The 24,242-nt window shown below is 45.2% G+C and overlaps 2 protein-coding genes across 6 annotated transcripts in view; both read left to right on the top strand.

Annotated features, from left to right (window-relative positions):
• PLCB4 (phospholipase C beta 4) overlaps positions 1 to 24,242 on the top strand; it is a 516,205-nt gene that overhangs the window by 243,038 nt on the left and 248,925 nt on the right. The gene's annotated exons all lie outside the window — the stretch shown is intronic.
• LOC142295006 (uncharacterized) lies at positions 207 to 2,070 on the top strand. Its single transcript, XM_075338075.1, has 2 exons — positions 207 to 380; positions 477 to 2,070. Exons 1-2 carry the CDS (start codon positions 292 to 294, stop codon positions 1,648 to 1,650), a joined length of 1,263 nt encoding a protein of 420 aa, XP_075194190.1. The 5' UTR covers positions 207 to 291; the 3' UTR covers positions 1,651 to 2,070.

Here is a 24,242-nt window from a genome sequence, read left to right as displayed (position 1 = left end):
AGATGACAATTACTTAAAATATAATTATTCAGAAATATTATTTGGTTATGTGTGAATGTCTAAACATGTTTTTGAATGAAGAATATCTAAATAAATTATATTTCATCCTAAGTATTTGAGCAACATAATTGTGTTAAATTGTATATTAAATTTCGCAAACATTATTTAAATTAATGTGTGCAGATTTATGGAGAATGTTGCAAGTGACATATTTGTTAATTTTCCACAGTTGACTTGGTAAAAAGGCGTTGGCGTTCAGCCCGTGATCAGTACCGAAGGGAGTACAACCCTATGCCATCCTCATCCAGCCAAGGCCGCAAACGCAGATATGTCTACTATGAACAAATAAGCTTCCTAGCACCCATCTTAGAAGTTACACAGTAAGTTTTTTTTTTTTTGAAAAAAAAAAAAACCCCTGAAGATAATTGGACAAAGATAAATGTTAAGATTGTAATATGTTTTTTCATTTCTTATAGAACGGAGGATAATCTTGACGAATCAGATGATGAACCAACAGCAGGTCCCTCTGCTACAGCCACCTCAGCATCAGAACAAGAACCTGCCAGAGAAGACATTGAAATTCCTGAGACTCAACAAGATGCAGCAACTGAATCACATGAGGGTGGGACAGAGAGTGCACAAACCAACACCCAAGGCTCATCAACGCAACAAACAACCACACCAGCTACACAAGCAACACAAACAAATGTACTTCCACGTTTTGCACCACAACCTCTACGTGCAAGAAGAATCCGCAGACCTGAGGAAATGAGATCCTTACCGGAAATAATTGACACACGCATTATTCACATAATGAACACTTTAATTCCAGAAACAGATGCCGAGCGTTTTTGTCGCTCTTTATCAACTAGCTTAACCAAAATTCCTTCAGATAGGCAGGAACGTGTAAGAGCTGCTATGCTGACCCTACTGTCAGCTAGTCAGGCAGAACAGGAACCAGTGAGAGTGTATGAGGCCATAGAAAATTGGCGTACCATTATGCAACAACATACAGTCCCAAACACAACAGACAATCAAAATACAATTTCAACACAAACAACAATGGCAACTGTAATAGTCAATAATCCACTATTACAACAATCTGGACAACCTTCAATTGCTTCAAGTACGTTATTCCCAACACCAATTAGACAAGGGTATGTTGCAACCAATACTGGTGCCTTAAGCACAGTACAAAGTGCTACCTCTCAGCAACCCATGAACTATATGAATTTACAACCAACTCAAACTACTAGTTACTTTACTCAACCCACAAATATTGGTGGTTTACCTAATTTGTTTCCAGGTTCAACATACCCACAATCATTCATGATGCCTCATTATCCAATCTCAACTATGTTACCTACACCACACTTACAAACATCAGTCAACTATCCTCAAGGTCAACAACATACACACACACAATACCCAATTACCCATGTAGATCCACAGGTGTACTCAACCACAGGCAATGTGTTGGGACAAACCAGCATGCAACAGACTGTTCCACACACTACTGTAGCTAGTAATAGGAATGTTGTTCAGCAAACAACTGTTTCCATTCCTGAAAATACCATTTCTAAGGCCACACAAAACAACATACTCAGCAACACTCAGGTTACTTCACTAGAAGATCTTGTTGACTTGTGATGCACATTTTTGTTAATCTTAACAATCAAACAACAAATCTGATGAATGTGTCAAAATGTTAAAAAAGAGGGATTTCCAAAAATGTGCAAACTCAGAGTTGAAAAGATTTTAAAAACATGTGTGATTATACTTAGTGACGGATCACATATATGTTTTATGGTCTTTATGTTTGGAAATTTATTAACACATTTTTACCCAACCAATTTGATGGTTAGATTAGTTCTAATATTCTGAAAACACAGTTTACAATTTTTTGGTCTATGTCAATGTCCAACATGATAGCAACTTAATTGGCCGACATTTTTCAACATTGTAAGCAATGCACACATTTTCTTTACAATGACTCTTGTATGTAAAGTATATTTTGTATGTTATGAAGAATAGCATTAAAATTTACATTTAGAAAAATTTAACACAAAATGAACAATATGTACATTTTTAATGTGGATGTGAAAAAATAACATCCTTACTTTATGGATTAATATGCTTATTCTTAATAAAAGATTATGTTTTTGAAGAAAAGAAACATGTTTATTATTGATATTTATTAATAATATTGCATTTTTTCAATAGACGATTAACATTATTAATGTTGTAAGTTAGAAATAAGTTTCCTAAAACATGATAGTAACACAGAAATGTACATACACATACATACAACATTCAGAAAACCATGTTGCTAACAGAAATGTCAGTTTATGATTAACGCATTTGCCCTTTAATACTAGTTTGATTTAAGCTCTGAGATGTTGAGAAAAATTAACCAAGTTCCTATAATAAAATAAATTTATATTTTTATCAACAAAAAACCATCACAATCTTAACAATCATCACTATTATTAGTATCATCAAAACAATTAAAGTAATCAGTAAATAAATTTCTAATTTGTAAACCAGATGTCACGGAATTATGAGACATAGGTTCACCTGTGGGATTAACAACATGGTTTATCTGAAATTCATCATCCACATAAGTTCCTCCTTCATGTATCCGACAGTAATTGTGAAGCACTATGGTAGCCTTGAGTACAGATGTGACAAAGGTTGGCTGCAACTGAATCGTTGTCTGATAAATGCGCCATTTGTTAGCTAAAATACCAAATGCACACTCCACATAACGTCTTGCTTTAGTTAGCCGATTATTAAAGTACTGTTTCCTGTCATCAATGGATCTCCTTGGATATGGTCGCATAACATGTTTGGATAATGCAAATCCTGCATCTGCTACCATCACATATGGTGCCAACGGTCCAGATGTACCAGGTAGGGCAACTGGAGGGGGGATCAATAATGAATTTTCTTGCAGGCGTTGGGCTAATCTTGATGAACGGAAAATACGGGCATCTGAGGCACTACCATAGGCCCCAATGTCTGCATAAATAAATCGGTATTCTGTGTCAACCAATGCCAAAATAACAACGGAAAAAAACTTATGAAAATTGAAATAACGTGACCCAGAGTTTGGTGGCTTTTTAACTCTGAAATGCTTGCCATCCAAAGCTCCTATGCAGTTAGGAAAGTCAACAGAGTCCTTGAAGCCCTTAGAGATTTTCAACCAATCTTCTCTGTTTGGCTGAGGCATCATTTGTTCTTTTAAATGTTGCCATATCATGTCGCATGTGTGACGTACTATAACGGCAATGGTTGATCGACCCAACAAAAAATCAAAATGTAAAGCACTAAAAGATTGACCAGTCGCCAAGAATCTATGAAAACAAGACAAACAATGATTTACAATTAACACTATGTTTTTTTAAATTAAAACAATCATAAGAAAACACAAACATTGAATCAAAAATGAGATTACATCAATAAAGATCAATTACACATTTCACTGTGAAAAATAACACATTTACACAAATTACAAAAATAACAAATATATTACCTCAGAGTCACCATAAATCTCTCCTCTGGGGAAATGGAAAGCCGCATCCAAGTGTCCTGATGTTGCAAATGAGGTCGTAAAATATTTAGTAAGTAATCAAAACTCTCAACTGACAACCGGCAGTATGAAAAAAACTTATCTGGGAAATTCCGTAACTCAAAAAATAAAGTATGGAAATGACCATGCATAGGCCGCATCATCATTAGTGGATGCACCCACAATCTGGTTCTTCTTACATTATCATAATGCAACATGTGCCGTCTAACGCCAAAACGACGAGATATAATCCAACATAAAAACACTAAGGCCTCCGTGGATAATGGCATTGCCACAATTTTGTCTCAACACATAGGTGCTCCAAGGCATAATACAAGCAGGAAAGAGTTTATAGTTAACTTATATTTATGTCCTAATCACATACACCTATGTGTCATTTAATTCCAAGTAATCACCATTATCTCAATGTGTGAAACATGTGAAACACGCACAAAAAACGGACTGCACACGGAACACACACTGACGTATTTCACGCACAGGAAAACGCACACACGTACACACGTATGACACACGATATGCATACGGACACCACACGGAGGGGAAAAACGGACTGCAAATACGGAACACGGACACAAAAAACGGACTACACCAAACGTACGTTTTTTACACGTGAGTGTGGCAGAGGCCTAACAAACATTGGATGTCTTGTTGAAACAAATCATTTTTTGCTTCATCCAATGCTGATTTGCGCATATTTATTATCATCCAAAAACCGTGGATACACCAAAGTCACGTCTGATTCCTTATTATAAATTACTATTAGGCACAGGTTACTTTAAAATTACTGATGAAAAAGCTTGTGCCAGTTTAGGTCCCCTTCGCACGTCCATGATTCCAGTACGTATGACGTCCATTTTCATACGTACCGGAGACACGGACATACACAGACCCATTAAAATCAATGGGTCTGCACACACATCAGTGATTTCACAAGGACTGTGTGTTCTGCCCGGAGAGGCAAGTCCATTTTTTTCTCCAGAAGCACTGATGTCATACGAACCACATACTGATGTGATCCATGTGACACATACCGCAGAAAACATGTGTCTTTTCAATAAAATGCTTTTCTATACTCACTTGTCTCCAGCGATGCTGTCTTCGACGCTGCTGTCACTTACTTCCAGAAACGCTCATTATACTCACTGACCTGGAAGCAGCAGTGCCGGAGACAGCAGCACCATGGACAGCAACGTCGGGGACAGGTGAGTAAAAACTTCCTGCTCTTCGTGTGCTATCATGGATAGCACACAGTGAACACTAGTGTGCCAAAATCACGGCCAAGGCACCTTCAAAACGGCCATGCAAAACACGAACGTTTTTCATGCTTGTGTGAAAGAGGCTTTATCCAGTAAAAAGATAATGTCCACTGTTATGGAAGCTGATTGCACTCCATTATAGCCACCCTGGCATAGGCTAGTTTCACACTTGCGTTGAACGGTATCCGTTGCATTGCGTTGTGTAACGGATGCAACGGATGTGTTGCATATAGTGGCACAACGGATGCAACGGATGCTGCAAAACAACGCAATTAGTTTTGATTTTTTTTTTTTTACAGTTTATTACTATTGTGAACGATCAGCTGATCGCTCCCTGCAGCCGGCCGCCGGGTGATCAGCTGATCGCTCCCAGTAGCCGGCCACCGGGTGATCAGCTGATTGCTCCCTGCAGCCGACCGCCGGTGATCAGCTGAGCGCTGTCACTTGCCGGCGGCCGGGCATGCCGGCGGGCGGGCGCTCAGCTGAGCGCTGTGACTTGCCGGCGGCCGGGCATGCTGGCGGCCGGGCGCTCAGCTGAACGTTCGGCCACTGCGAGCCAAAATAAAGTTTGATTTATAAAAAAAAAAAAAAGAGCATGCGCAGTGAAATCCAGAGGATTCCGCTGCTCAAAACAACGTTACATGCTGCGTTCCTCCCGCTGGGCAGAAGCAACGGAGCGTCGCCCAGCGGAAGCGACGCAGGTCCTTTTGGTACAATCCGTCACCCATACAAGTCTATGGGAAACAGCGGAATCCGTTAACGGATTCCGCTGTTTTCCAAAAGGGCGGATTGTAACGGAAGGAAATAAACGCAAGTGTGAAAGTACCCATAGATGTAGCATAGCAGGCGCAAACCTTAATACTACCATTATGTTTTCACAGATGGTATGAAGGTTGTTTTTTTTTTTTTGCTGTTATGCAGTGTTTTTCTTTGTCTATACATAATGCTTCTTATTTAAACCAAAAAGGTATATTTTGGTCTAATTTACCCAGAAACCAATGTTCCAATAGCCTTTTGTCTTGTCCACATTATCTTCAATGATGTTCTTTTTAAAGAGCAGTGGCTTTCTCCTTACAGTCCTTTGCTAGGCAGTGCTGCGCCTTTGTTGAGGGTGATGCGTGACAGCATAAATTCTACATTGTTAGCACTTGCAGTTCTGGCCAAAGAGAAGCTACAGGTGTTAATCCTGTTCTCTTTGGTTTCTAGCAACTGTCAGCACTTGGGGGGGGGCTGTTCCTATATAAACCCCTGAGGGCCAGTTCCCACTGATAGTTAATGTTTGTGCTATGGATTTTCCCCAAAAATAAGACCGGATCCTATAATTATTTTTTTTGCTCCAAAAGATGGGCTAGTGGTTATTTTCAGGTGATGTCTTATTTTTCCATGAACAACAATCCACATTTATTCTTAAGAAAAAAAAAAAACAAGCAAGTATTTAAATATAGTCATATTGCATTCTGGAACATCAACATAAGGCTAGTTTCACACTTGCGTTGAACGGCATCCGTTGCATTGCGTTGTGTGACAGATGCAACGGATGTGTTGCATATAATGGCGCAACGGATCGTACAAAACAACGGAAAGCTTTTTTTTTTCTTCTTTACAGTTTTACCGGCAGCAGACTATTGTGAACGATCAGCTGATCACCCGGCGGCTGGGCGCTCAGCTGAGCGCTCTCACATGCCGGCGGCCGGGCGATCAGCTGAGAGCTCTCAATAGCCGGCGGCCGGGCGCTCAGCTGAGCGCTCTCACATGCCGGCGGCCGGGTGATTAGCTGAGAGCTCTCAAAAGCCGGTAGCCGGGCGCTCTCACATGCCGTTAACGCACTACGCTATTCTCCATAGGCTTGTATGGACGACGCACTGTAACGCAAGTGTCAGCATTGCATCCGCCAGACGACGCAGCGTCGTTATTTTGAGCGTCGGGCGGAGGGAACGCAGCATGTAACGTTTATTTGAGCGGCGGAAACCTTTATTTTTCACTGCGCATGCTCATTTTTTTTTTTTTAAATCACAGAAACTTTATTTTGTTTCTTGGTGGCCGAACGTTCAGCTGAGCGCCCGGCCGCCGGCTATTGAGAGCTCTCAGCTGATCGCCCGGCCGCCGGCATGTGAGAGCGCTCAGCTGTGCGCCCGGCCACCGGCTATTGAGAGCTCTCAGCTGATCGCCCGGCCGCCGGCATCTGAGAGCGCTCAAGTCTTTAATTGAGTTAAGCACTTTCAGGGCATCTGACCTGCTCGACTCGAGGACTGAGCACCCGAGCATTTTAGTGCTCACCCATCTCAACTTTTAAATAAAAGATCAACTTTGGTACACTCTTTTGGTGTGCTGCCTTCAGTTTTTCTTTTTAGTGTTGCTTTATTTAACTAAAAAAAAAAAATGCATATATGTATATAATATATAGCCCACTGCTGTTCAATGTATCTTTTTATCAAACCATGGAAAAGGAAAATTATTCTTAACTTGAGAAAATATTGATGGATTATCCTTTGGTGCTTTAGCTATTAAAGCAAATACCTGAATATATTCTGTAACTTACAACCTTAAATCAATTATATACTCAGGATGAACACAATCTCTATGTTCTATTAGGATAGAGGGATTTTTGGAAGGGGTTTGCTCTTCCGTACCCCCTGTCAACTAGGTTTAACTGGAGTTATGGACAGAAAAGCTGCAAGGCTTTAGCAAGCTATTGGTAAATTGCTTACACTCCCAAAAATGAGACTGAGGCATACTAAGTGGAGACATACTAAGTGGAGAAAGCAGTGTCTCTTGTATCACTGGTAGAACTATTTTAGGTTGTACCTCTAAGATAATGTCCACTATTCAGACAACCCTTCTCAATCACCATGTTTGCCCCCTTTAAAGGGAACCTGTCATCAGAAATTTAGCTTTAAACCTAAAAGATTCCCCCTCTGCAGCTCCTGGGCTGCATTCTAGCAAGGTTCCTGTAATTTGTGCCCCCTTTTAAACCAAATTAAACACTTTATAAAGTTGTACCTTTTTGCCTGCAATTCTTGTAAATTATCCATGTGGGCGGGCCGTGTGGTGTCGGTTACTGTCCCTCCTTCTAGTTTACGCCGTCCCCCATTGCTTCATTTCATAGATCAGGAGGCCGCCCACAGCGCCCGAGGTCCCGTGCACGCGAGGACTGCTGGTGACGTGGTCGCAGGCGCGATATTATGGGCGGCGCTGTGAATGCATCACAAGTGCCCGCCAATAATACCGTGGCCGCACTCTCCCCTTTGCCTCCTGTGTTCTGCGCAAGTGCTGGCCAAATGATCCGACGTCACCTTCTTCCCATCCTGCCCTGCAGCAGGAAATAGATGGGAGGAGCGGATCAGGCCACCACAGGTTACGAGGAGACGCTTGCGCAGAACGCAGGAGGCAAAGGGGAAAGTGCGGTCACGAGGTTATGGGCGGCACTTGCTGATGACACTCACAGCGCCGCCCATAACCTCGTGCCCGCGCAAAGCATCACCAGCGGTCACACATGCACACAGTGCTTGGCACCGCTACAGTCGCACAGCGCATGCGCGGGACCACGGGCGCCCAGGGGCGGCGTCCTGAGGTTTGAAATTCAGCGTTCGGGGGCGGCGTAAAACGGCAGGAGGATAGTAACCGACACCAGGGAGCCCGCCCCCATGGATAATTTTCAAAATTTGCATATGAAAAGGTACAAGTTTATAAAGTATTTATTTTGGTATAAAAGGGGCCACAAAAACTATAGGAAAATTGCTAGAATGCAGCCCAGGAGCTGCATAGGGGGAAACTTTTAGGTTTACAGGTAAATTTCTGATGACAGGTTCCCTTTAAAGTAACACTTATACTCTCCTTTGGCGCCAGCGCTGATCCAGCGTTGATGGCACGCACTCTCCCAGGGCTTGCGTGATGTTGTTACGTGACACAAGCCCTATGGCCAATCAATGCCGGCTTCCATCTCCCCACCTTCGAACGTATCAAACATCAATAGGAAGTGAGAAGCCACCTGTAGCTCTGACTTTCTCTTGATCTTCAATTCATTCAAAAGTGGTGAAAGGGACGCCAGCGCTGATTGGGCGGCGGGCTTGTGATGTAACAAAATAACTATAAATGCATACAGTCGCACACTGAAAAAGCCAAAAATGTACAAGGGAAAATATGGCACTGCATTACTGCAAAAGAGAGATATTTAGTTTATGTATTGGCCAATGCATGTAAGCCCGGAAACCAACGGCAAGGTATATCTCTGTAATCCGGGAACCTAACTTAAAATGCCACTATCTAGGTTAAAAACATCCTTATCTGGGCAAAATACCACTATTTGGACTACAAACCTCCATGTATGGGCAGCTAGGCTCCTGCTATAATGGTTATGAGTTTTGAGATTTCTTGTGATGTAACAAAGTCATGTGAACCCCGGGAGAGCGAGTGCCGACAATGCTAGAATGGCACTGAGGGTGGGTATAAGTGTTGTTGTTTATTACGGAGGCAAACACTCAGATTAAGAAGGGGTTGTCTGAGTAGTGGATGACCCCCTTTAATTTTAACTAGTATCAAAATCACCTCTAATTAAAGGGGTTGTCAAATGGTCATCAACATCTAAATTCTTAGCAACCCCTCCAATGGTCTCTCTAGTTTTGTATTGCAATCCTGATACCTTTTTTTCTTGAATATCTTCTTAACAAAGAGACTGTATCACTGATGAGAAAAATATGTAATGGTTTATAGTAAGGAATGCAGAGTGAGCCACATACCATAGATGGCCATGTAAAAAAAAATCAATTTTTCTTTCCATGCACCACGTGCTTAAGAAAGTTACTATTTTTGCAAATGTTATATAATCAGATGATACCAACAACATTCCTGCGTGTCTGCTGCAGGCACTCTCATTTCTCAGACATCTGAAAGTCTGGAAACAATGTGGTCAATTCAGTAAAGGTTTGCTCCAGTGAACAAAAGTCACCCAACATGTCTTAGAAAAGTAACATGTCATTCATGGTAGCAAGTCACCAGTCGCCAGATGCTTTTTTTTATGTTTTTCCTGATCTTTATCTCTTTTATATAATGTTGATAGAGGTCTATTAAAGCGACATCTGCCTACAGATAACTATCGCTTCTTCACAAACTACATTAGTCATTTGTTACTTATCCAATAAATCACCAAGTTAGCTTATAGTAATAGCAAATAACATTTTTAAAAAGCCGCCAGTTTTTCCTTCAGATACAGGAAGGGGACAGGAACTATCGATTCAGGGGGAAAAAACGCTAAAAAGTGAAAGTAGATTAAATTCTAAGACTATTCTCAAATACTTGGTAACAATTTATATAAGTTCCCGAAGTCTTACAACATAGCTTTTACCTGTATTTATTTGTAACGTATTACCTGTGAGTGGGAAGTTTAATTCTTTACAGGACTTGAATAGTACATAGAGTATTGGCTCCGATCTGGTCGGGATTCAGGGTTATTAAATTAATTCACCTATTTTGACGCTTCATCAACTTGTAGTTCTTAAAATACAACACAAGCTACCGTACTTACGGTATTTTATTTATTAATAAAATAAGTAAATTAGAATTGTGGTGAATTATATAAACAAGGCAGCAAATCAATCAAAAATGTTCTTCGCCTCCCACCATGAGCTTGATCTTTGCTTGATTAAAATATTGGTATTTATCAGCCATTTATTTTGATGTCCCTGTTTGTTGTGTAGTTTAGGAAGAAATGATATGCCACGCAAAAAAGATACAACTGCTTTTTTGTGGTCTAAAGGCCCAGTCACACGCTACGATATATATAATGATATGTCGTCGGGGTCACGGAATTCGTGACGCACATCCGACATTGTTAGAGATGTCGTAGCGTGTGACATCTCCGAACGACTGTAAACGAGCAAAAATACTCACCTTATCGTTGCTCGTTGACACGTCGTTTATTTTCATAATGTCATTCCTCCTTCTGCGGGCCGGTTGTTCGTCATTCCTGAGGCAGCACACATCACTACATGTGACACCCCGGGAACGACGAACACAGCTTACCTGCGTCCCGTTGGCAATGAGGAAGGAAGGAGTAGGCGGGATGTTCCGCTCTACTATTGGGCGGCCGCTGTGTGATGTCGCTGTGACGCCAATCATCCCACCCCCTTCAGGAAGAGGATGTTCGCCGCCCACAGCAACGTCGTTAGGGAGGTAAGTACGTGTGATGGGGGTTAACGACATTGTGCGCCACGGGCAACGAAATGCCCGTGACGCACAAACAACGGGGGCGGGTGCGATCGCTCATGCGATCGCACAATATACCATAGCGTGTAACGCCGCCTTTACTGTTAATCTTTATATATGTATATATATATATATATATATATATATATATATATATATATATATATATATATTTTTTTATATATATATATATATACTAGAAGGTGGCCCGATTCTACGCATCGGGTATTCTAGAATTTACGTATTGTGTAGTTCATGTATGATTTTTGTTCTATATATATATATATATATATATATATATATATATGTTGTTGTGTGTAGTTACCAAGTGTTTGTGTAGGGGCTGTACATGTTCTGGGTGTTGTCTGGGTGTGACGGGGGGTGAGAGCGGTGTTGTATGTGTGTTGCGTGTGTTGCGTTGTTTGTGGAGCGCTGTGTGTCTGTAGCGTTGTGTGTGTGTTGCGCGGTTTGTGTGTGTGTGGTGTGTTTTGGGGGGATGTATGTTTTGTGCAGTGTGTGTGTTGTGCGGTATGTGCGTATATTTGTGTGTGCCGCGGTGTTTGTGTGTTGGGTGCTGTGTGTGCGCAGCGTTGTCTGTGTGTGTGGGTGTCTGTGTAGGGCAGTTGTTTGTGGTTCCCAGTGTGTGTGTGTGTGTGTGATGTGTGGTGTGTGGTGTGTTGTGCAGTGCGCGCGCGCGTGTGTGTGTGTTTTGGGGGGAGGTGCGCACTCCCAAACGTGCTCCATCCCCCATGCAGCGCACTCCCCATCGTGCTCCATCCCCCATGCAGCGCACTCCCCATCGTGCTCCATCCCCTATGCTGCGCACCCCCCATCGTGCTCCATCTCCCATGCTGCGCACTTCCAAACGTGCTCCATCCGCCATGCTGCGCACTCCCAAACGTGCTCCATCCGCCATGCTGCGCACTCCCAAACGTGCTCCATCCGCCATACTCCGCACTCCCCATCGTGCTCCATCCCCCATGCAGCGCACTCCCCATCGTGCTCCATCCCCTATGCTGCGCACCCCCTATCGTGCTCCATCTCCCATGCTGCGCACTCCCAAACGTGCTCCACCCGCTATGCTGCGCACTCCCAAACGTGCTCCATCCCCCATGCTGTGAACTCCCCATCGTGCTCCATCCCCGATGCTGCGCACCCCCCCATCATGCTCCATCCCCGATGCTGCGCACCCCCCCATCGTGCTCCATCCCCCATGCTGCACCAGCATCAGCCTCTCTGCCCCCAGCATCAGCCTCTCTCCTCCCAGCATCAGCCTCTCTCCCAGCATCAGCCTCTCTCCTCCCAGCATCAGCCTCTCTCATCCTAGCATCAGCCTCTCTCCTCCCAGCATCAGCCTCTCCTCTCTGTCCCCAGCATCAGCCTCTCTCCTCCCAGCCTTCCCCAGCATCAGCCTCTCTCCTCCCAGCCTCCCTCCTCCCACCCTCCCCCAGCATCAGCCTCCCTCTCCCAGCCTTCCCCAGCATCAGCCTCCCCCAGCATCAGCTTCTCTTCTCTCAGCCTACCTCTCCCAGCCTCCCTCCTCCCAGCCTCCCTCAGCATCAGCCTCCCTCTCCCAGCCTCCCCAAGCATCAGCCTCCACCAGCATCAGACTCTCTCCTTCCAGCCTCCCCCAGCATCAGCCTCCGCCAGCATCAGCCTCTTTCCTTCCAGCCTCCTCCAGCATCAGCCTCCCTCTCCCAGCCTTCCCCAGGATCAGCCTCTCTCCTCCCAGCCTCCGTCCTCCCAGCCTTCCCCAGCATCAGCTTTCCCCTCCCAGCCTCCCTCAGCATCAGCCTTCCCCAGCATCAGCCTCTCTCCTCCCAGCCTCAGCCTCTCTCCTTCCAGCCTCCCCCAGCATCAGCCTCTCTCCTTCCAGCTTCCCTCAGCATCAGCCTCCCCTTCCCAGCCTTCCCGAGGATCAGCCTCTCTCCTCCCAGCCTCCTTCCTCCCAGCTTCCCCCTCCCAGCCTCCCTCAGCATCAGCCTTCCGCTCCCAGTCTCCCCCAGCATTAGCCTCCCCAAGCATCAGCCTCCACCAGCATCAGCCTCTCTCCTTCCAGCCTCCCCCAGCATCAGCCTCCCCTTCCCAGCCTTCCCCAGGTTCAGCCTCTCTCCTCCCAGCCTCCTTCCTCCCAGCCTCCCCCTCCCAGCCTCCCTCAGCATCAGCCTTCCGCTCCCAGTCTCCCCCAGCATCAGCCTCCCCAAGCATCAGCCTCCACCAGCTTCAGCCTCTTTCCTTCCATCCTCCCCCAGCATCAGCCTGTCTCCTTCCAGCCTCCATCAGCATCAGCCTCCCGTTCCCAGCCTTCCCCAGGATCAGCCTCTCTCCTCCCAGCCTCCTTCCTCCCAGCCTCCCTCAGCATCAGCCTTCCCCTCCCAGTCTCCCCCAGCATCAGCCTCCCCAAGCATCAGCCTCCACCAGCATCAGCCTCCCTCGTCCCAGCCTCCCCCAGCATCAGCCTCCCGCTCCCAGCCTCCCCCAGCATCAGCCTCTCTCCTCCCAGCCTTCCCCATGATCAGCCTCTCTGCTCCCAGCCTCCTCCAGCACGCCGTGCTCCTCTGCCGACACTCACACACCCGATCGCATCCACTCACACACACCCGATCGCATCCACTCACACACACCCGATCGCATCCCCTCACACACACCCGATCGCATCCGCTCACACACACCCGATCGCATCCACTCACACACACAGACACTGACGATATCGCACATACGCGCTGATACTCACAACATCCGGACATACCACATGCCTCTGGCCATGTGATCCTCCGTCAGGTCCTGGAAGATCACAACAGCACAGTATCGAGGCCGAGAAGCAAACGATATCGCCGGATGCTGTGAGTGTGTGGATGCGATGTGTGTGTGAGGTGTGTGTGAGGTGTGTGTGAGGTGTGTGTGAGGTGTGTGTGAGGTGTTTGTGAGAGTGAGTGCGATCTGATGTGTGTGTGTGTGCTGTTATGTTTGTGCGTGTGGAAGTTCCGCCGCTGCAGGACCTTGATTTACTGGTAACTATGCAAGCATGGTTACCAGCGCAACACGTCCCCTGCTCGCATGGGAGCCAACACCAGCATACGGCGGCGGCGTACGCTGATGTGGGCTCCCGTTGGTGAGGGGGGAAAGGGGGGGGGGAGTACAGTACTCACCTGGGATTCGTGGCTCCGTGACCGTGTCAGTTCGGGCAATGCGGGGGGGGGGGGGGGCGAGAGCTAACGTCTATTGCGTGAGGGGGGCGGGGCGTGGCGTGGGCGAGTTGCCAATGCCTGCAGGGTGCCGGGGCGAGAGGCCAATCTGTGGGGGGGGGCAGAGCCTGGGCGAGCGGCTGGCCAATCCGTGTGGGGGCGCAGCCGGGGCGAGAGGCCAATCCGTGTGGGGGGGCGGGGCCATGGCGAACCCAGCGGCCAATCAGCTTTGTGTCACCGTAAGGACATGTCACGGTGACACAATTTTGGAGCATGACAGACAGACAGAATAAGGCAATTATATATATAGATATGTATCTCCTATAGGAACTACATTGAGGAGAAGGCTGTGTCAGAGTTTACCTCTGTTGCTATTTTTTCTTTTCTCCTGCTTCTACCCGATCGGCGCAAAACGGCCGTCGTCCAGTTCAGTGCTCGTGTCTGTAACCTCTCCCCCTGTTTCCACGAACACCGTGGCTGCTGTTTTTTTTTCATATACCTGGATTAATAAAAGAAGAAAACTTTCACGATTGAAGTGTGCCATTGTTCTTCAGTTTTCCTGGATCACATTGGGGAAAAAGGCCCTGTCTGAGTTTACCTCTGTTGCTATTTTTTTTGTTTTTTCCTCCTTCTCACCGATCGGCATAAAACGGCCATCGTCCGGTTTAGTGCTCGTGTCTATTAACTCTCCCCCTGTTACCACGAACGTGGCTGCTATTTTTTTTCCATATATATATTAATAAAAGGAAAAACCTTTCACGATTGAAGAGTGCCGTTGTTCTTCAGGTTTTAGAGTTTACATCTATTTCTACTTTCTTTTTTCCGACTTCACCCCGAATGCTTAATAATAATAATAATAATAATAATAATAATAATAGTAATGTATGAATGCATTAAACATTACTTTTAAATAACAACATTCAGCATGAAGTAAGATAGAAGCACATATCTCTTTTATTACCCCCAACATTGGTATCTCCCAGCTTAAAATCAAGAAGTCTCACTAAGCTGTAAAAAAGTGAGACAATGGAGAGCCAATAGAAGTTCAGGATACCCTTTAAAGCCTAAAGCTGTAGATTAAGCATAACTTCCTCAGATGTCATAGATGTAAGATGTTTGTTTCCTGGTCAACTATTATCTTGCAATGTCTCCTTATTATAGGGACTCTTGTGAGCACAGAATGTTTTTTTTTTTTTGTCATGCGGTACTTTACCACACTATAGTCATATGACATTGTGAATGGTAAGTGCACTTGCACTTTATAATTTTGATAATAAGTTCACAAAAAGATGTTTTTGGTAATCTATTGCCTTTGGTCATTATGTGTATGCATTAATTTCCATACGCCCTGGCCACGACTTGAGAAAGAACTAGACTCTGCACTCCTCTTGACCACGGCTATATATCATTAATTACTGTTTACTGTATTAAGCCTTTGGTTATTATGTGTATGCATTAATTTTCATACGCCTGGGTCACGACTAGAGAACGATACTATAATTTGCATTTCCTCTTGACCACGGCTATATATTACCATTTACTGGTTGACTATATTTCTTCTTTTGACCACCTATTTTTCCCACGGCTAATAGGGATGATGAACATTTGATTGTATTACTATTTTCCAACCAACTTGGTATCTCTTTGTACTACATTACCACAGGTTCATCTCTCCCACGACTGCTGGCGGCCTACATACTGTATTTTTCTTCACCATGTATGCCCCCCTTGATTTTGTGGTAGTTGTTTTTAATCCTTGTTCTATTGCTGTTTTGCTTGTGTCTTTTTTTGAATAAATAAATTTCTGCATATACACTCGTTTTTTCTCTATTTGTTGAATTCTATTACGAGTGGTGCATATATTCCGCCAACGCAAGTGTGCTGGCAGAGTATTTACTATATGGCTCATAATTTGGGATATTCCCTCATCTCAGGTATGTATAGAATCAGCCTGATAGTGCCAGTATAGCACTGGCTTTAGCTTATATACGAAAATCCTGGTGATTGGTCCCCTTTAAGTTAAAACAGAAAAAAGTAACACTCACTCTTACAGATTCCCAGGTCTTGTTCCAACCCTTAAGGCCGCTTTACACGCTGCGACATCGCTAGTGATGTCGCTAACGATCGCACCCGCCCGCGTCGCGCGTGCGTCATGGGCAAACCGCTGCCCATGGCGAACAATATCGTAGGTCGCGTCACGCGTACTTACCTGCCTAACGACGTCGCTGTGGCCGGCGAACAACCTTTTTTCTAAGGGGGAGGTTTGTGCAGAATCACAGCGATGTCACACAGCGGCCCGCCAATAGAAGCAAAGGGGCGGAGACCAGCCGCATTAACGACATGCCCACCTCGTTGCCGGAGGACGCAGGAACGCTGTGGTTCGTCGTTCCTGGGGTGTCACACATAGCGATGTGTGCTGCCTCAGGAACGACAAACAACCTGCGTCCAAAAATGAACAACGACATTTGGGAAATGAACGACGGGTCAACAATCAACAATTAAGTGAGTATTTTTGATCGTTAGCGGTCGCTTGTAGGTGTCACACGCAACAACGTCGCTAACGAGGCCGGATGTGCGTCACGAATTCCGTGACCCTAGCGATATCTCGTTAGCGACATGCCCATCCCTAGCGATATCTCGTTAGCGATGTCGTGGCATGTAAAGCGGCCTTTACTCGTTGGTCTTTGCTTCCTGGCACTATATGAAATGAAAGGAAATCCTGCATAAGCCAAGAACTAGTCGTATCGGAAAGTCACCTCAGCCATTATTTGGTATTTCCCCTCATCTCAGGTGTGCAGAGACGGGCCGTGGAACATCGCTGAGGGTTAGTATTCCATTTTTATATTTTTAAACTAGTTTGAGATAGTTTTAAAAAAAATAAATATATATATATATATATATATATATATATATATATATCTAAGGGAAAAAACGTAAATCAGCTCAAGATTTTAAAGTTGATGAAAATGATAATTATATGCAAACATTACCTTTAATTTTAAAAATTAGACCTGGCGGTAATTTATTTCTGCACAGCACCCAGAGACGGGCCTTGGGTTTTTGACCCCCGATGCTGAAACGGTGAGATTATTTACTGTAATTAAATTTAGATTCTATTGTACATTATAATGTAATAGCTGAGAAATTCATTCTCAATTACCCCTGAGTAAACTGCAAATATATGAACGTCCTGATACATACATATACATTGATTTTTACATTGTTAATTCGCCGTGTTGTTTATATTGTGACATGTTCAATTTCAAAGTGAATAGATTCGGCCAGCCAAAGGTCTGTGTCACGGTGAGTCATATGATTAATGAGAATCCACCATCCACTATCAAGTGTCTCGAATAAACCTGTACCATCTACAGTGAGTCATCCTGCCGGACCGGACATATTTATAGCAGGCGTGTAATATTGCACCATGTTGTTTATTTCTCCCTTTCCCATGGCGGCTATTGTTTTATAACGAGACATTACCAGGGTTCCTTGGTTTCAGTTTTTGTAAATTAAATACTTTAGATGGTGATCTGTAGATGGCTTGGATAATATCCTTAGTTATGTTGCAAGGCTCATTAGAGGGTAAACCATTGACTTAAAGAGTAGCTACCTTGTATTACTGATAATTTTACTCCTTTACAAAGAGAGATGAATTGCATTGTCTAAACAAGATGTTTTAATAGTGTTGTGCCAATACCAGGATAAGTCATGAGAGAGAGGCTGCTGGCTGTATATATAGAATATAGAGGCTGCCGGCTGCGGCTGTATATATAGAATATAGAGGCTGCTGGCTGCGGCTGTATATATAGAATATAGAGGCTGCTGGCTGCGGCTGTATATATAGAATATAGAGGCTGCTGGCTGCGGCTGTATATATAGAATATAGAGGCTGCTGGCTGCGGCTGTATATATAGAATATAGAGGCTGCTGGCTGCGGCTGTATATATAGAATATAGAGGCTGCTGGCTGCGGCTGTATATATAGAATATAGAGGCTGCTGGCTGCGGCTGTATATATAGAATATAGAGGCTGCTGGCTGCGGCTGTATATATAGAATATAGAGGCTGCTGGCTGTGGCTGTATATATAGAATATAGAGGCTGCTGGCTGCGGCTGTATATATAGAATATAGAGGCTGCTGGCTCTGGCTGTATATATAGAATATAGAGTCTGCTGGCTCTGGCTGTATATATAGAATATAGAGGCTGCTGGCTGCGGCTGTATATATAGAATATAGAGGCTGCTGGCTGCGGCTGTATACATAGAATATAGAGGCTGCTGGCTGCGGCTGTATATATAGAATATAGAGGCTGCTGGCTCTGGCTGTATATATAGAATATAGAGTCTGCTGGCTCTGGCTGTATACATAGAATATAGAGGCTGCTGGCTCTGGCTGTATACATAGAATATAGAGTCTGCTGGCTCTGACTGTATATATAGAATATAGAGTCTGCTGGCTCTGGCTGTATATATAGAATATAGAGTCTGCTGGCTCTGGCTGTATACATAGAATATAAAGTCTGTTGGCTCTGGCTGTATATATAGAATATAATGTCTAGTGGCTCTGGCTGTATATATAGAATATAATGTCTGCTGGCTCTGGCTGTATATGTAGAATATAGAGGCGACTGGCTGTGGCTGTATGTATGTGGCACCGCAGTGGTCACGGGAGCCACAGTGGCATTGTTCTCCTCACCAGGATCAATGCTATTCTTGGAGGCAGTGTGGGGACCTCTCCTTGTCAGGAATCACATGCAACATATCCTACTCCATGCCTGAAGGGGGAGCTCATAACCTTTTTTAAGACAGTCTCTCTGTACATGCTGACCTGGGGGAAGGGTTAGAGTGAACAGGAAGGAAGTCAGGCAGAACAGTGTTGGCGAGGAGAAAGAGCGGTCTCTGAGTGAGAGCTTCTGTGTGAGCTTTCCAGGACCGAGCGCTAGGACAGGACACCGGGGTCCTTGGTTACTGGGTGCTAATGGCAAAACCTGGAGGGCAAGAGATTCTACATTCTTGGCCCACCATAGTTCCAAGACGCAGCAGCAATACAGAACCCAAGATCGCAGTAATACAAGCAGGTCCTATAACCGGTTCACGTTGCCCATCACAGGGGACAGTCATCTTCAAGTAAAGAGAGAGAAGGTGACGCTGTGCTGCTCCAGGCCGCAGCAGCTCCCATCAACAGTGCACTAAGGAAGGCCTCCAACCTGCCAGACAAGGAGAGATCCACGCTTCATCTGGGCTGACCAGACCACTGTAAACCTGGACCATAACACTTGACCAGTAAAAGTAAAGAGGACACTACCAACTTGTGTTGTCCTGTTTCCGCCGGCGTCCCAGCCCTAAACCCCATTGTACCACTACAACCCCCACCATCCTCCTGGGGCCCGCTCAGCCTCTGGGGAGTGATCACACCCGAGCTGCACTACCACCAGCCCCAGCAAGGAACCCTGCAGCGGCGGCTAATCCCTGGCCGCATGCCACAGGTGGCGTCATGACAACCTTTCCCCATCACCCCACTTCCCCTTCATTTTCTGCATGCCTCGGGGCAATGGAACCGAGCAAGGCCACCCATAACATCGCCTGACCCGACCCGAAACGGCCCAGCAACGAGTAGGTTAACCACCTGCCCCGTGGGGCGCTGCATATATAGAATATAGAGGCGCTGGGCTGGCTGTATAAATAAAATATAGAGGCTGCTGTCTCAGGCTGTATATATAGAATATAGAGGCTTCTGACTCTGGGTGTATATGTAGAATATAGAGGGCTGTCCGACAGCATCTGATGTCACTGTTGTCTGACACAGCTTGCCCCCTCTTCTGCAGCCAGTCCATATGTGTTCTAAGTACCGTGTTTTTCCAAAAATAAGACACTGTCATATACTTTTTTTTGCCCTGAAAAAAACCGCTAGGTCTTATTTTTGGGTAGGTCTTATTTTTGGGGAAACATAGTTTTGGGTAAGTTTCCCCCCCCCAAAAAACCCCAAAACTAATAAAAGCAGACCTCCCCCTTCCCAGGAGACTCCTACTTACCAGACCCCAGACATCAGCGGGCTCTCAGGACCCCCTGTGATCCTCGGCGGGCGCTCTCAGCAGGTATGCTGCATGCTGTCCTGCTTCTGACCAACAGACACACATCAGATCACATACACACACTCACACACATCAAATCACACACACACACACACTCATTCACCACATCTGGCGATACCGATTGCTTCCAGCCAACAGGGGAAGATGGGACGCAGTGCAGTGGAACGCGAGGGCCTGCAGTGGAATGCATTGATCCATTACACAGCAAATCCTCTATGCATTCCACCGCACTGCGTCCCAGGCATCTCTGCCAGCCAGAAGCAATCGGTATCACTGTATTTGGAGAGTGTGTGTGCGATTTGATTTGTTATTGTGTGTGTGATCAGATGTGTGGGTGTGCAATCTGATGTGTGTGGGTGTGCGATCCGATGTTTGTGGGTGTGCAATCTGATGTGTGTGTGTGTGCATTCTGCTGCAGGTCGTCTCGTTCGGTGTGTGGTGAGTATAATTGCGGCGTCTTCTCTCTTCTTTCTTCTCTATAATGAAGTGTCCTGCAGTATTCTTTAACTTTTTTAGCTGCATGGACACTTCATTATTGAACCGCGACTGGGGCTTATTTTTGGGGTAGGACTTATTTTTGGGGTAGGACTTATATTTAAGCCTTGCTCCGAAAAGGTAGGGCTTATTTTGGGGGAGGGCTTATTTTTGGAAAAACACAGTAGCTGTAGGTTGCGGCAATGACTGGACCAGGGCCAGAGCTTAACAAAGCGCAAAGTGATTAAACTCGGGCCTGGGCCCCCCCTTTCAATGGGCCCCATACACTAGTAAGGGCAGTAATGCCCTGATGGCGGCCCTGTAAACCATGTCTATATGTTTGACAATGCACTGATCTTTTTTTATGTACTTTATTACACATCATTACGTAATACATACAACTATTATAATATTAGTAAAGGTAACGAATCTAGCACCTAACCCACCCATTCCACAACGGAGAGAAGAAATAAAATGCACCGATCCTTAGTGAGCTAAAAACTAAAGTTGCAATTCATTCATTTATTTATACACAGAATCAGTATTTCCATTACCCCTCTTTCACCCTGTGTGATGCCTTATGTGTCCTCTTTACTCTTTTACAGCTCAAATCTTGAGATTTGAGGTGTAAGAAATTGACTAAAGTGCTCCTCCATGCCGTGGTCTAACCAGCCCTGTTCAGCCATAGTGACTTTCTCCTATAATGCTGCCTGTGAGTTCTAATGTTTCTGGGCTTTTTTTTAGTACATTTACCAAAATCATAAAAGAACAGCACATTAGATGCAATAATGGTACTGAACTGATGCATAATTCATCTCCTATAGTGGAAGAAAATGACTCCTAAAACACTACATACCTAAAATATGCATCTCATTACATATTGCTTGAATCAAGTTTTTGTGTTAGTGTTATTTAAAAAAAAAAAAAGATGGATTTTTTTTTACATATAATTTGTATTATAATTTAAAATTCCATATTTTGCAGTTTAGAAACCGGCTCCCGGGGCTATTGTAAATTCATACTTCTTGTTGTTTTGGGGTATTCACATGTACATTAGCAGTAATAGACTAACTCAGTCCTTATCTTTCCTATTGAAGCATCTAATGAGTGTGTGCAAAGATCATTATGAAAAAAGGAGGTACAAAATAATTTGTGAAATCCCCCGTAGTGTGTCTTGTGTTATCTGCTACATTTAGAAGTGTTACTTGTCATTGTAATCATGCCTCTAATCATAACGAGCCTGCTGAAAAATTTCTGAAAGAACAAGAAGTACGAGTCCAAATAAACCTCAATGGCCAATGTCAGAATTGGAACAAAAATAATTAAAAAATAACGTAACACAAAAACTTAATTTTGGCAGTGTGTCATTGTCTGATTACACAATCCATTTAAAGAGTATATCTGGTACTTTAACCGCTTAAGGATAGGGCGTTTTTTTGTTTTTGCGCTTTCGTTTTTTCCTCCCCTTCTTCCAAGAGCCATTATATTTATATTTTTTCTTTGATATAGCCGTGTAGGCTAGGTTCACATTTCCGTCAATTTCTATCAGTCACAATCCGCGGCTCTGGTAAACAACGGAATCCGTTTGGCAGATTCGATTGTTCCCATGGACTTGTATGAGCGGCAGATTGTGACTGATGTTGCTGCGTTGCATCCTCCGCCCGACTGATCAGTCGTGGAATGACTGACCGCCAGGCGGAAGGAACGCAGCTTGTAACGTTTTTTGAGCAGCGCAATCCGTAGGATTTCGCTGCACATGCTCTCTCTGGCTCCCTGCACACGTAACCAAGGTAAATACCGGGTAACCAAACAAAGTGCTTTGCTTAGTTACCCGATATCTACCCTGGCTACATGTACAGGGAGCCTGACACTTCCCCACTCGGCCTCGCCCCCTCTCGCACTCCGCATGTACACACGCACACACACTCACACTCACCTGTCCCAAGCCATGCAATCACCGGCACTGACGTCCTCATCGCCATGGCCCCACCCGGCTCCACCCACCCCGCCCTCCTCCCCTCGACCCCCGCACACATTCTCGGCGGCCGAATAATCAGCTGATCACCCGGCGGCCGGCACCTGTGAGCGATCAGCTGATCGTTCTCTCTTTTACAACGGAGTCCGACAATGAATTCTAATTCTTGTCATCCGTTGTACAACGCATCAGTCACAAGCGTCAAGCAACGCATGTGACTGATTCAAAACAATGGAAATGTGAACCTAGCCTAAGGCGGGCTTTGCACACTGCGACATTGCAGGTGCGATGTCGGTGGGGTCAAATTGAAAGTGACGCACATCCGGCATCGCATGCGACATCGCAGTGTGTAAAGCCTAGATGATACGATTAACGAGCGCAAAAGCGTCGTAATCGTATCATCGGTGCAGCGTCGGCGTAATTCATAATTACGCCGACGTGATGGTCCGATGTTGTTCCTCGCTCCTGCGGCAGCACACATCGCTGTGTGTGAAGCCGCAGGAGCGAGGAACATCTCCTACCGGCATCACTGCGGCTTCCGTAGGATATGCGGAAGGAAGGAGATGGGCAGGATGTTTACATCCTGCTCATCTCCGCCCCTCCGCTCCGATTGGCTGCCAGCCGTGTGACGTCGCAGTGACGCCGCACGACCCGCCCCCTTAACAAGGAGGCGGGTCGCCGGCCACAGGGACGTCGCACGGCAGGTGAGTGTGTGTGTGAAGCTGGCGTAGCGATAATTTTCGCTACGCCAGCTATCACCACATATCGCTGCTGCGACGGGGGCGGGCACTATCGCACTCGGCATCGCAGCATCGGCCTGCGATGTCGCAGTGTGCAAAGTGCCCCTTAGGACTTGTTTTTTGCAGGATGAGTTGTACTCTTGAATGACACCATCTATTTTATCATATGATGTAAGCGGAAAAAAATTCCAAGTATGGCAAGAGAAGTGAACTTCCACAATTGTTTATTTTTTATTTTTTAAAGGGAACCTGTCAGGTGCAATATGCACTCAGAACCACAAGCAGTTCTGGGTGTATATTGCTAATCCCTGCCTAACCGTCTTTGTATACACTAGCATAGATAAAGAGATCTTTAGAAAAAGTATTTCTAAAGCTCTTTTATCGTATGCTCATGAGCGTGGGGACTAGTCACAAGGGCGTTAGTTCCCCTGGCTAGTTGGCCCCATTAGCATGTTAGCACGCCCCTGTGGGTGTGCTAACATGCTAATGAATATGTCAGAGTCAGAGGAGGATCTCACTCACCTCTCTGCTGTCATTGCCGCCCGACGCTGGATTTCGGCTCAGTGTGCATGATCCCCGACTTTCGGTCAGCCTTAGGGTACGTGCCTACGATCAGGACCCGCAGGAGACCGCTGCTGCCCATACCCACCATCAGGGTTAGGGACGCTGTGGTCTCTCGCTGTGTTCTCCCTACAGAGAACACTTGAGACTCCACAGCAAAGAAT

This window comes from Anomaloglossus baeobatrachus, chromosome 3 (assembly GCF_048569485.1).
Source record: "Anomaloglossus baeobatrachus isolate aAnoBae1 chromosome 3, aAnoBae1.hap1, whole genome shotgun sequence".
Taxonomy (NCBI): domain Eukaryota; kingdom Metazoa; phylum Chordata; class Amphibia; order Anura; family Aromobatidae; genus Anomaloglossus; species Anomaloglossus baeobatrachus.
The sequence above is the reverse complement of the archived record's forward strand: the minus strand, read 5'-3'. Positions and strand labels throughout refer to the sequence as shown.